This window comes from Hyaena hyaena, unplaced genomic scaffold, assembly GCF_003009895.1.
Source record: "Hyaena hyaena isolate Hyena2069 unplaced genomic scaffold, ASM300989v1 scaffold_69, whole genome shotgun sequence".
Taxonomy (NCBI): Eukaryota; Metazoa; Chordata; class Mammalia; order Carnivora; family Hyaenidae; genus Hyaena; species Hyaena hyaena.
Window position 1 is genome coordinate 994,674 of NW_024080702.1, and position 12,504 is coordinate 1,007,177.

A 12,504-nucleotide genomic window follows, 5' to 3' on the forward strand; every position below is an offset into this window, starting at 1 on the left:
GGGGAGGGGGCGGGGCGGGGCTGGAGGTGGAGCCGGGGCGGGGCCTGGGTGGGAGGCGGGGCCTTGTGGGGCGGGGCCTGGGCGGGAGGCGGGGCCCGGGGCGCGCGGGACTCGTCCGCGGGGAGGGACGCAGGGGCGGGGGCGGGGCCCGGGGGCGGGGCCCGAGGGCGGGGCGGGGCCGGGCTCCGGGCCCCGGGCTCCCGCGTATTCCTCACCCCACACGCAGCCCCCGGGGCTGGCGGGGCTGAGCTGGGGCTCTGGACCGGTCCCTGGTCCAGCAAGCACGGCACACTGTCCTCCGGCCAGATGACCCAGAGCCAGGAGGAGTTCGGCATCCACTTGGCGCAGGCCCTCAGCTACCTGCACAGCAGCCACCGCCACATGAAGACCTGGGCTGCACTCTTCATAGGTGAGCGGGCGCGGCCGGGCCCCAGGACCCTCCTGCCTGCCCTGCCTGAGCACCCTGACCCTCACTCGCTCTGCTCCCGCCGCCAGCACCTGCCGGGCTACTGGCAGGAGAGGAGCGGTGGTGGGTGAGGGGCCCCGGAAGGGCAGGAGAGGGTCCGAGCCTCCCCCACCAGCAGCGCCCTCCCGCTGGCCAGCCCCCCCATCTGTCCCGCAGGGTACACCATCTGCCACCACCCCCAGGCCGTGTCGCAGATGGGCAGCAGCGCCAACACAAACCTGCTGTTCTGCAGTAAGCACCCCGTGTCCCCCCGACCCGGACCCCACACCTCCCACCCACCTGCGGAGGTGGGGATGGGCGCCTGTGGGATGGGGCTCACACCCACTCACTCCGCCTGAGGCTCCAATACAGTAAGGCTGTGGGTGGGCGCCCAAAAGTGAGGGGCAAGGAGTAGGTGGGGTCGGGGAGGCAGAGGAGGCGGGATCCCGGTGTCTCTTGCCATGCCCCCACCCCTGCTAGAATGAGGGGCTGCTCTCAGGGGGCATGGGACCCGGGCCTCCCTCTACCTGGGCGGGACTGTGGGCAGACAGGACCCCAGGGCACTTCTGACTTGTCTCTCTTCCCCTGGAGCTTTTGAAGATCTCAAAAAAGACCCAGAGCCCAGCATCCGGGAATTTGCCACCAGGCAGTTGTCTTTCCTTCAGGAGGTGGTGGCCGCCAAACCGAAGTGACCTCCCCCCTCACCCTTCTCCCCCCCCCCCCCGTGCCCACTGAAGTGGTCAGCCCTGCCCCATCCACACAGAGCTTGGTTGCAAAAGATTTTTCCATTTGAAAGAAAGATCTAGATTCAACAAAGAAGCGTCACACCTGTTGGCTCCCTGCCCACCATCTTGTGGCCCCAGAGGACCAAGGCAAGCCCAGGGGACACTGGCAAGACTAGGGGACAGGGACAGGCCTAGAGAAGAGGGGGCAGACCAGGTCTCCCAGAGACAAACTGTGAAGTCCGTGCAGGGTCCTGCGAATGACAGCTTGTGGAAGTCAGGTGGACTCAGGACTCCACCTGACCAGAGCCCAAGCCATGGCCCACCAGGGTCCTGAGGACCGAGAAGGCTCTCCATGGGCAGCCACGGTGGGCTGGGGCCATTTGCCAAGGCGCCCCCACCCCTGAGTCTTCAGTTTGCCTCTGGTTTGGAGCTTTATAGTCACCAAGGAGCTTTTAGTGGGGAAATGGTCCCTTGGCTGGTCCCCCTCAGTCCAGGTGACTCAAGGTCTCCCTCCACCATGACCCCCATCCTCGTGAGTCCAATCAGGGCTGGGCCAGAGCCAGACCTTCCCAGCTGGTCCTGGATGAGCTGTGTGGCCTAAGGCAAGGGTCTCGGCTCTCTGCACCTCAGCTATTCCATCTGTGAAATGGGTAGAAAGACCTTCCTCCCTGGATCCCTCGCAGGACTGAGTCCAAAGGCAGTCCATCCTGGCAAGGACGCCCACCTCACATGCAGCCACCTGGAGACACGCCTGACCTTTAGCCAGGTCCTCCCTTCTTAGCCTTGGTCTTCCCACATGTGAAATGGGCAGATGGGCCTTTCCCAGGTCTGCCAAAGCTCCTCTTAGAGCCTGAGTCCCAGGCTGTCTCTCAGGATCCCCACTCGACCAGCCGTCTCCCCACTTGCCTTGTCTCTCAAGTGCGCACACTGACCACCTCCCACGCTTTTGCTCAGAAAGCTTCTCCCCCCCAGAACACCTTCCCCACTCTCTCCCCTCGGGGCCCCCCCACTGCCCCATCCTTCGAGATCCAGCCTGCATGACGCTGCCAGAAGGAGCTCCCTCCTCAGCCCCTCCTCAGCCCACCCCGAGCCTACCCCGCCCCTTTCTTGCACCAGACTCCCGGGCTGTCTCACCCCGCCCCTGCCCCCGGAGACTGTAAGCCCCTTGGGGGCAGGGATGCCCTGTGGCTGCACAAGGCTGGCACAGAGGAGGCCCCGAAACTTGGATGGTGGGTTGGAAAACTACAGCGACCTTCCTGGAGCACGCATTTACTAGCCTTCTCGGATGTGTTTCATTTGGTAGAGCTGGGGGCCCCTTCTCCACCCAGGAGCCCAGAGAGGGTTGGGGTCTGCGGCCCCAGCCTACCCATCTGTCCATCTCTGAATAAAGCCCCTGAGGAGTGACTTTGAGGTGGCTCTGCCCTTTCCCAACTGCCATCCTGGGCACGGATCTCCCTGGGTGCTCCAACTCCCTGGCTGGGCGTCAGGGATGTGCTCCTTAGGGACCGAGGAGCGGGTTCACAGGGTACCCTTGGTCCAGCCTGGGGGCTGTGGTCTCCGGGCACAGGTACAATCTCCCCTAAGGTGGGGGGGCTTCCCTGGGCTAACACATCAGCTTCCCCCTCTGGCCCTGCTGGGCGGCAGGCAGGAAAGCCTCCTGTGCACCCTCCTCTGGGAAGTCGGCTTCAGGGAAAGCGAGCTTGGAGCTGGCGGGTCTGGACCCAGTGGGTTCCTGGAGCCGACAGCGATGTGACAGACAAGCCTTGGGTCTGGGGCCAGGGAGTGTCCCAACTCCTACCTGGCAGGGTGGCTGGGCTCTGCAGAGCCCTATTAGCGGCACCAGCGGTAATAGTTCACGGCCAGGCTGGTGGGGGGGCTGAGGGACGGGGCCTGTGTCCCTGCTGGCCACCTGCCAGTTCCTGAGGAAGGAGCAGCCCCAAACCCCCCCCACCCGGAGCCTGCTGTTCACGTACTAGTGGAATGGGCCCAGGCGGAGGGGCACCTGCGTCCAAGGACACAAATATGTGCCAAGGCCCTAATGTTGCCCTTCCTGGGTGCACCTCCTCCCTGGGAAAAAGATGAGGGGTGACACCCAGACAGCTAGGTAGGCCCTTCCCCAGGGGCCCGTCCCAGAGTGGGATGGAGGGAGTCTCAGGACAGGCAGACGCCAGGCCCGGGGCTGTGACCCCTGAGACGGGCACTGGGTGCCGGCAACTGGGAGAAGGCCTCTGGAAGGTGTCCACAGGTGGCTCACGGGCGCCTGTGGGGAGGGGCTCTGGCACAGACCACCCCCCAACTGCTCCCCACCAGCCAGCCAGGCCAGCCCCGGGCCCCTCCGCTGGCCACGCCCCTTTGCTCAGCTAGGCAGCCGCCGGCCCCACCTCCCCCTCTTGCACACTCAGACTCACTCACCCGGGTCCCGTGGCCTCCTCTCCCCACCCTGCGCTGATGGCATGGTGCATCCCTGCACCTAAGCCAAGTGGCCACCACTGCCTGCGCCCTTCTCCGGGCCTCTGATGCTGGCATGAGAGCACCTGGTGGAGGCAGGAGCGGCCGCCCCACTGGGCACGAGGCCCTGAGGAATTACCGCTTGAGCCCCCCCCGTCCTGCAGAGGGACGGCACCGGTGACCCGGCCTTCCCTTCTCATGCCCCAGCCGCCCCCAACTGGGCAGGGCTGCACACAGGCCAAGTCACAGAGGTGCTCACTATGGACCAGGGATGTCCCCTGCCCCTAATCCAGGGAGCGCAGGGACCCAGTGCGGACACCAGGGGGAGCCCCAGCGCGCCCCGCAGGAAGGCTCAGGATCAGGTGGGGAACAGCCTCCCCGGGCTCCACCAGGTCTCCCAAGGCCCCACCCCCGGTCCACTCTGCCCGGCCCACACCCCACTCTCCACGCACGCAAAGCCACAGAGTCCTATTTTATTGCCTTCAGGTGTCCAGGACATCTGACAGTCCCCAGACCCAATAACTGAAAGTGCCAAGAACAGGTCAGGATGGAGGAGGGTCAGGCCCAGTGGCTAAAAAATACACCTGCCCCCTAACAAACGAGCCTGAGAGGAAAGCTGCCCAGGGGACAGTGTGGGAGGGCTGGGGCCGGGGGCGCCCCAGCTAAGCCTCGGAGAGATAGAGCTGCAGGCACAGAGACAGGAAGAGAGAGAAGTCAGAATCGGGGAGAGGCAGAGACACAGAGAGAGACGGGGCTGCGGGGCCCAGGCGCAGACACGCAGAGACACGGGGCATGGGGACAAAGGGAAGGGCAGGTCCGCAAAGTGGCGGACGCGGGCAGATGGGGACACGGGGAGGAAGAGACAGCAGAGGGCACGCAGGGTGAGCCGGCCCAGGGAACACGGGGTGCCGAGGCGCCGGGAGAGAGTAGGTGAGACGGCAGGGGGCCCAGAGCCCCTGCTCAGAGGCCCTGGGCTACATGACACAGCACTTGGTCTTGTGTGCGTGTGGCTCTTTGAACCGCAGTCTCTGCTTAGGCCGGTATTTCTCCAGGTAGGTGAGCTGCTTGCTGTTGATGGCTCCACGCCGCTTCCTGGGGGGACAGCACAGGGCTGGGGTCAGGGGGCACACTCAGCACCTGCCCGGCCCCGGGGTCTCGGGGGGTCAGCACAGGGCTGGGGTCAGGGGGCGCGCTCAGCACCTCCCCAGCCCCGGGGAGCTCCAGGCAGAGCTCGCCTCACCTCCGGGCCCTTCCCAGGGCTGTTTCCAGTGCTGACGTCACCCTTCCCATACCTGCTGTCACTGCTACCAGTCTTCACCTCACCTGGCGGTTGCCTCCTCCAGGCCAGCTCCCAAACCCCGTGCCCCCATGGTACGTACCCTCCCAAGGTGTCCCTGTTTAGCCAGTACCGCCCCACCCCCAGGCCACGGGCTTCTATGGGGCCACAGGGTGGTGCCCAGGCAGCTCTGCAGCCAGGGAGGGAGGGAGGGCCTCAGGTGACAGGTGGCAGGGCGTGGGGGGCCCCCACACAAGGCTGCTATCAAGCACTTCAGGAAGTATCCGTCCCCACCCACCCAGGGACTTGCTCTGGCCAACAGAATGGGAGTGGAGGAGACGGCAGGCAAAGCTTACGGAGCCCCTCTGGCCCCAAGACGGGCATTGCTGGAGAAGGGCTGCCCCGCTGGGGACCCAGGGTCCCGAGCAGAACCCCCACATAAGCACATCCAAGGGCCACATGCGTGAAGGACGAGTCTAAGCTGTGCTGGGTCGCTGGGCTTTGGACCTGCCTGGTGCCACAGACCGGGCGCACCACAAGGACAGGGGCCCCTCCTCACCCCGCACCCCCAGCTTCAGGGGCTGCACACAGGGACCAGTCCCCATGGGGGCAGGCGGCCTGGCTGGGGGGCCCTCACAAATGTGTTGGAACCACAGAATGAGGCTGTGTGGGGCTGGGGGCATCTCTGAGGTCACCCTGTGGCCAGGGGTCAGGGATGCCTGCTGGCCAGGGTGGGGCATCCAGGATAAGGACCTCCTAAACTCAGAACCCCAAAGGCACACAGGCTGGCCTGCACCCCCACCCCCAGAGGCCACTCACTGGCGGATGAACTGGATGGCATCTTCGTACTTCATCCCGCTCTCGATGAGAGCCAGGGCCACAAGGACGGGAGCCCTGGGGGCAGACGTGGGGCTGGGTCAAGCCTCGGCCCCCCCACACCTTCCCCTCACACCCACCGCCCAGGCTCCCCAGTGGTGGGCATGGGAGGCAACTCAGCCCCCGAACCTGCTGTGCAGCCCCAGGTGGGCCAGGCACCTTCTCTGAGCCTCAGGCTCCCCAGGTGTAAAGGTGCAGGAGGGCACAGGGCGTGGGCCAGACCTGGGATGAGGGCCTGATAAGCGCCATCAACCCTGCTTGCTGGTCCTCACCCTGAATCTGGGGGACCACTGCCCAGGCCACGATGTTCAGCTCACAGGTGGCTGTTGGGGGATGGGTTTTTGGGTCTGGATGGGGGGTCACAGCTCCTTCTGGCGCGAGTACAGGGACAACCCAGCAGCGGGGAGGGGGTCAGACTTGGGGAGGGACTCCCACCCTGTGGTCATGTGTGACATGGGCCCGGCACCCACGTCCAAGGTCAAGGTAGACCTCCGGACCCCCACGTTCCAGTGAGTCCCACCCCACCCCCACCGGCTCACCGTCCCAGGCCGGCCACGCAGTGAACGGCCACACAGCTGCCAGGGTCATCACAGAACTTGGCCTTCAGCAGGCTCAGCCAGTCCTCCACCACTTTGCCAGGCGGGGGCGCTCCGTCATCAAAGGGCCAGTCCTGCAGAGAGCAGCAGCTCGCGAGGCAGGCGGGCCAGGGGCCAGAGTGACAAGGTCGTCACTCTGGGAAGCACAGCGGGACCCGCGAGGGTGAGGAACAGCAGGCCCCGGAGGGCAGAGAGGTGGCCTGGCAGGCGGTCCGCACTGAGGGGCTCCTCAGCCTCTCTGCTCCAGGAAGATGTCCCCTTCCCCAGGAAGCCTTCCCTGGGCACCCCATCCTTCCCTTTCACAGGCACGGTGAGCCCTACGTCCCCTCCCTGTCAGCCTGTGCGGTGATTCTAGGGCCACAGCCTGCCCCTCGCCAGCCTGAGGAACTCTGGGCGGGCAGGCCCAAGGGGCGCAGAGTACACGCCCCCAGCCCCCAGCCCAGCGGCACAAAGCGGGCCTGGCCCTGCTACCGGGAAGGGGTGAGGAAGGGGTAGGGGTGAGGCCCACTGTCCTGAGAGCTGGATTCCAGAACAGCTCAGCTGGGCCCTGTCCAAACGTTCAGGGATTCATTTGGCTTTAAAAATTACACGGACGACCCACCCCCAAAGTGCCCTGGGAGAGGTGGGCGAGCCTGCCGAGTAAGGGCCAGCCCAGGGCACTGCCGTGAAGACAGGTACTTAGGTGCCAGTGGAGAAGACTCATGCAGGGCAGAGGGGATGAATCCGCGGGGGCTCCCCGGAGGTGGACAGGAAGGCGGCTCCCTGATGCAAAGCTGGTAGCTAAGGGGTCCTCCGATGCTGAGCAGGCCGAGACCCCGACTCAGGGCTGTCCCCGCCCTGCCACCCCGTGCCTCAGGCAGCCCTGCACCAGGGGACGCACCATAAACCCGACCCACAGCCACGTGGCAGCGCGGCCGCCCCTTCCTGTGTCTGGACTGGTGTCCCCAGGGCCAGGGGCCAAGGAAACAGCCCCAAGGCTCCCTCCGCACAGCCTCCGAGGACGGCTCCCCCAGGGACCGCCCAGGTGCACCCGCCCCACCACACGGTGGCCCACCGACACACCGACGAGCCTGAGATGAGCCCCCAGGCGGCCCAGCCGTGGAAGAGGCGGCATGGAGTCCCTGGGGCCTCGGTTAGCCCGCCTGGCTCAGACCCCTGCACAGGGAGACCTCGTTCCCGCCCACGGGGCTGTGGAGGTCGCACCCCAGCCACCTGGCAGGGGTGGAGTGCTGTCATGAAGGTGCCCCTCCCCAAGTGGCCCCAGCTCTGGCACCTTCTGGCTGGCCTCAGACGGCAACTGACCCGAGCCTCAGTTTCCCCATACAGAGCCCCATGCGGGGGCTGCTGTGCAGTGACAGGGGGTGGTGCCTGGCAGCCTGGCCCCGGGGAGGGTCCAGCGACATGACTACAGCTGTGGGCATGCACAGGGCACGTGCTCCTGCCTGGAGGGCCCCACTGGCCAGGGCCAACCATGGCCTCTCTAGATATGTGTCCCGCACCACGTGGCCCAGGTGCCAGCACGCCCGGGGGGTGGCAGGTGGCACGTAGTGAGGCCCCGCGGGCCCGCCTCACAGCAAGGGGTCTCCAACCTCTCGGTGCGGCCCGCCCCCGCCCCCCGCCACCCCGAGGCCCTCACCACCACGGTGATGCCGTCCTTCTCCAGAGGGGCCTTGTCGTAGGTCACTTCGCACACCCGCACCACGGTGGTGGCCCCGTACTTCTTCAGGTCCTGGCAAGGAGGGAGGGCAAAAGCAGGCCGGGCTGCGGCTGAGGGCTCGGGGGTGCGGTACGCCCTGTCCGGGGTCCCCAGGGCAGGGCAGGGTCCCCCTCCCCCAACAAAACAGAAAGGCTGACGCCAAGAGTAACCACCAGGGGTGGCCCTTCAGGGCCCATGATGTGCTGGGGGTGGAAGAGCCTTTCCTGACGCTTCGGGGCGAGGGTCACTGGGCCCCCCCAGTGAAGGCGGGGTGCCCCCACCAACCCTCATTGTGAGCTGGCCAGCCACGAGCCTGGTCTCCCGGCACGTTCCTGCCCTAATCCTGGGAGCTCAGGAGACCCCCCCACCTTGTACCAGCGTTTTCCAGAGAAAGCTCCTGGACCCCCAAGCAGGGACAGGACACAGTGGCCTGCACGTGGCCCTGCACGGTCCCCACTCTGAGTTGCCCTCATGGATGGGTCCAGTTGAAGGCACAGCCAGACTTCACATGCAGGGACCTCACAACGCACGGGGCCAGCACCCGCTCAGTGGCCGGGAGGGGGCAGACCCTGTGCGCCAGAGGGGAAGCCCCAGGGCCACCAGAGGAAAGGTCAAGGCCGTTCACAGCCAGGCTGTTTATATTTATCCCCCTCGCGGGGGGTCCAGTCCACACGGCCACGTGCGGGGCTACTCCCACCACACCTGCTCCAGGGCTATTTTGGGAGCGGTGAGGCATCATCGGCTAGACCTCGCTCATCATGCGGGAGGGACGTTGGACACGGTGAGGGCAGGACGGCTATTCTGAGAATGCGCGGCACAGGAAGGCAGGCGGGGCCCCGAGGCCACGGGGTCACCTCCGGATTCCTCTGTGTGAGCCGCAGCGGGTGTTGCCACCCAGCCCAGGGTTGAGCCCTGACCTCGTCACAGACTGACCTTGCCCCAGTCACACACTGAGCCCTGACCCTGGTCACACTCTGGACCCGACCCTGGTCACATGCTAAGCCCTGACCCTGCCCACACACTGAGCCCTGACCCTGGTCACACTCTGGACCCGACTCTGGTCACACTCCGGCCCCCTGACCCTGTTCACACACAGACCCTGACCCCAGGCACGGGCTGAGTCCTGTGCTGAGTCTTTCCCCAGGTCCTGCTATTACCTCAAGGGTGTCAGCTGTGAAGAGGGGCCGCCCTCCTCTGCAGGGCCCCTGGCGCAGCGTCCAGGCCCAGGCCCCGGCCCCTGATGGCAGGGCGCCCGCTGCCTCCCCCTATGCACTGTTCGAGGTCCTCACAGGCCCAGGTCCCTGTTTCATTAGGACAGGCACCGTGGGGGCGGCTCTCACGTTGCAGGGAAGGGAGGAGGGGCTGAGACCTATGCTCGGCTGCAGGCTCTGCAAACCGCCGCGCGCGGGCACGGCAGCAAGCTCTACAAACAGCTGCGTGTGGTGGCAGGCTCTGCAAACAGCAAGGTGCTCTGCAGAGGCCAGGCTCCTCCAGGAGGCCCCGTGGAGGGCTGCAGGCTCAGCCAACACATCTGGTCACCCCAACGGTGGCCACTCCTTCCTGTGACCAGCTCAGCCTCTTACCCAGCCCCCTCTCCCACAGATCTTCGCCCTGAAGCCTGCGGCCCAGCTGTTACAACCAAGGCCTCCCTGAGAGCCAGCAGGCCTCCTGCAGCCTGGGCTGCTCATGGAACTGAACTTCGCACCCCCGTGGGCCTATGTGCCTGCCTGCAGCTGTCTCAGCAGCCACTTCGCGCCGTGGGACCCTCCCCTTTCCTGTGCAGCCTCTGCCCAGAGGCCACCAGGCAGCTGCTCCAGGCACAGGCCATGTCCCCGGGAGGTGGGGCCGCTTCTCCCGGTCCTGAGCCTGCCTCTCCTCACACAGCACAGAGCACTGCCCCCGCCCCACGCCCTGTCCGCCGGCCTGTCCTGCAGCCCCCAGGGAGCTGCTGACCCCAGACCGCCCTCACAGCCGCTCCCCAAGAGCCTCTGGGCTCCCCGCTCGGGGTCCTATAACCAGGGCCACAGCTTCGCTCCCAAAGGCAGTAGGTGGCTTGACGACTCTAAATCTTCCCTGCCCGACCCCACGCCAGCTCCTGGGAGGCGAGCCGGACATCCCAGCAGGCCCCACTCACCTCGATGAAGGTGCTGAGCGTGGCGTTGGTGGGGTTGTGCGTGATCAGAAAGCGCATGCTCTTGTAGCTCACCTCCACGGGGGCGGGCCGGTTCATCCGCGCCATGCTCCTCCGGGGGGGGCGGGGCCGCACGGGGCTGGGGCCCCCCCGCGGTGGAGAGGCCCCCACCTGCCCCCCACAGCCCGAGGAGACCGCGGTCCCTGTGCTTGTCCCAGACACGGAAAACTCTTTGGAAACGCGCCCCAGCCGCACAGATGCTGTGCAGATACCTCGGAGGTGGAGGAGGTGAGGAGCAGAGCCCAGCTCTTACAAAGCAAAGTAAAAGTAAGGGCAACCAAAAACCCAGCAAAGAAAACTTTGAAAAGACCAGAGCGATCGGGCCGCCGTGGCTCCGTCCAGCGCTGTCTGCCTCTGGGGACACCCCCTCTGCATCGGAGGACAGGCAATCGGCCCCCTGCGCTCAAAGGTGGGCCCCAAACCCTCAAGGACCAAAGGAAAACCGAACTTGAACTGGACCGACAGGGGCGGAGGTGGTGGGCAGCGGCCGCTGCGGGGGGGGCGGCTCTGACACACAGGGCCTCTGTCACGTTACCCCATCGGGGTACTGCGAGTCCTGGAAGGGGCCCGGGGGCTCAGGCGGCACAGCCGGCCCTGGGCCGGACAGCAGGGGCCATCGGCGGGCGAGGGCAATGGTGAGGGCCAGAGGCGCGCCGGCCTCCTCAGCAGCTGACGTGGCGGTGATGCTGGGCCCGGCAGTATTCGGAGCTGCCGCCCGAGGCCTTGTCCATAAATCCCGGGCAGCTCAGCAGCAGGCTAACGTCTGCAGGACAGCAGAGGAAAGGAACAGAAACAGGGGGTCACTGGGAAAGGTACATGTCTAACGCCCTTCCGGGAGAGGGAGACAGTGCTCCCCGGGGCCCCGCCACAGGGCCGTGCCGAGCAAGTGACCCTCCCCAGGCCTCAGTTTCCCCCACCTGGGAGCTCAAGAAAGGACAACTCCCACCAGGTCTAACCCGGAGCGCGGACAGCCACGGGCGTGGCCTGAAAAGGGACGGAGGGAGGGATCCCTGGGACACACACCCCGGGAGCGTGCTCTAACCCAGGGTGCAGATTTCAGGACAGTCTGTATAGCAACAGAGGCCGCTCCCCTCTCCCCGCCGAGCCTGGTCCCCCCTCTGCAGCCCGTGACCAGCAGACACCCCACCCCCACCCCAGCCACACTGCTCTGCGGAATTCTGGGCCTCTGTGGAATTCCTGAGCCCAGATCATTCTGGGAAGGCCAGTCCTCAGGGAAAGGGGCTCAGGCGCGGGTGCCCAAGTGCCCGGGCACAGCGGGGCGCCAGGGCTGCGGCCCCGCTCATGGCTGCAAACCACCTTACGCTTGTCTCACGAGTGCCCCATGGGAACCTCCACCCCTCCGCTGTCTCCACCGCTCACCCCAGGGCCAGCCGGGCGCCAGAGTAAACAAACGGGCTCTGCCCGCGGGGAGCTCTGGAGAAGCAGAGGCAGACCACAGCGACCTGTCAAGGTGTGACTACGCAGGTGGCCAGGAGTGAGTCACACTGTGAGGGCCGCAGGGAGGGACACGCTGGGCCGCAGAGACCAGCATGGAGAACTGCCACACACCCATCTCTTCCTCTCTGTGACCCAAAGTTCCTGGGCTGGGGTCCCAGAAGGAGCACCCTCCCCCACCCCCACTCCCACCCCCCCACACGGGCTTGGACACCTTGAGCACATCAATGACCTCAGTTTCCCCAGCTGCACAATGACGGGTTATACAAGATGCCCCTGAAGTCCCTCCAGCTGTGACCCAGCCCCACGAGTCACACCCCTGTCTGCTCACTCGGCCAGGCCCTCCACTCCCCAACCCTGTAGCTCTTACCTGCGGCCCCGCCCCAGCACCCCCTTCTCCAGCCCTCCACCAGGCAGGTTGAGCCTGCGGAGCCTCGGCCTAGGTGCAGCAAGGACCCAAGGCCTGAGCCCCCGGACATGAAAGGACCAGCACAGGGGCCACACCTCAGTCCTGTGCCAGGGTCCTAGGAGGGCCGGATGGGGAGAGTCCCGGGAGGGGGAGAAAAGCCGAGAGAAGGAAGCCTCAGCCCCAAACCTGAACCGTCCCAGCACAAGCCTCCCTTCTGCTCAGAGCGCAGGTGAGGAAGGAGGCGGCCACGAGCGCCCTGAATAGCACGCAAACACCTGTCCCTCCTGGGGCAGCAGGATGTTCCCGAGTGTGTGTGTGTGTGTGTGTGTGTGTGTGTGTGTGTGTGTGTATGTGTGTTTACCAGAAGGAAGGAAGAAAAAAGGCCCA

At 65.9% G+C, this 12,504-nt stretch overlaps 2 protein-coding genes across 7 annotated transcripts in view; one reads left to right on the forward strand and one right to left on the reverse strand.

Annotated features, from left to right (window-relative positions):
• LOC120232344 (maestro heat-like repeat family member 5) overlaps nucleotides 1–2,574 on the forward strand; it is a 70,666-nt gene extending 68,092 nt beyond the window's left edge. For both annotated transcript variants that reach the window (XM_039233003.1, XM_039233004.1), the window contains 3 exons: nucleotides 307–409; nucleotides 623–697; nucleotides 1,037–2,574. In XM_039233003.1, the coding sequence (XP_039088934.1) occupies nucleotides 307–409; nucleotides 623–697; nucleotides 1,037–1,137 (279 nt within the window). In that variant the 3' untranslated portion in view covers nucleotides 1,138–2,574. The remainder of the gene's footprint in view (nucleotides 1–306; nucleotides 410–622; nucleotides 698–1,036) is intronic.
• Nucleotides 2,575–4,075: 1,501 nt separating this feature from the next.
• Nucleotides 4,076–12,504, reverse strand: part of PTP4A3 (protein tyrosine phosphatase 4A3) — a 33,137-nt gene continuing 24,708 nt past the window's right edge. For all 5 annotated transcript variants that reach the window (XM_039233008.1, XM_039233005.1, XM_039233010.1 and 2 more), the window contains exons 2-6: nucleotides 10,197–11,016; nucleotides 8,003–8,095; nucleotides 6,310–6,440; nucleotides 5,714–5,788; nucleotides 4,076–4,710 (exon numbers count right to left, since the gene is read on the reverse strand). In XM_039233008.1, coding sequence (XP_039088939.1) covers nucleotides 4,593–4,710; nucleotides 5,714–5,788; nucleotides 6,310–6,440; nucleotides 8,003–8,095; nucleotides 10,197–10,301 — 522 coding nt within the window. In that variant the 5' untranslated portion in view covers nucleotides 10,302–11,016 and the 3' untranslated portion in view covers nucleotides 4,076–4,592. The remainder of the gene's footprint in view (nucleotides 4,711–5,713; nucleotides 5,789–6,309; nucleotides 6,441–8,002; nucleotides 8,096–10,196; nucleotides 11,017–12,504) is intronic.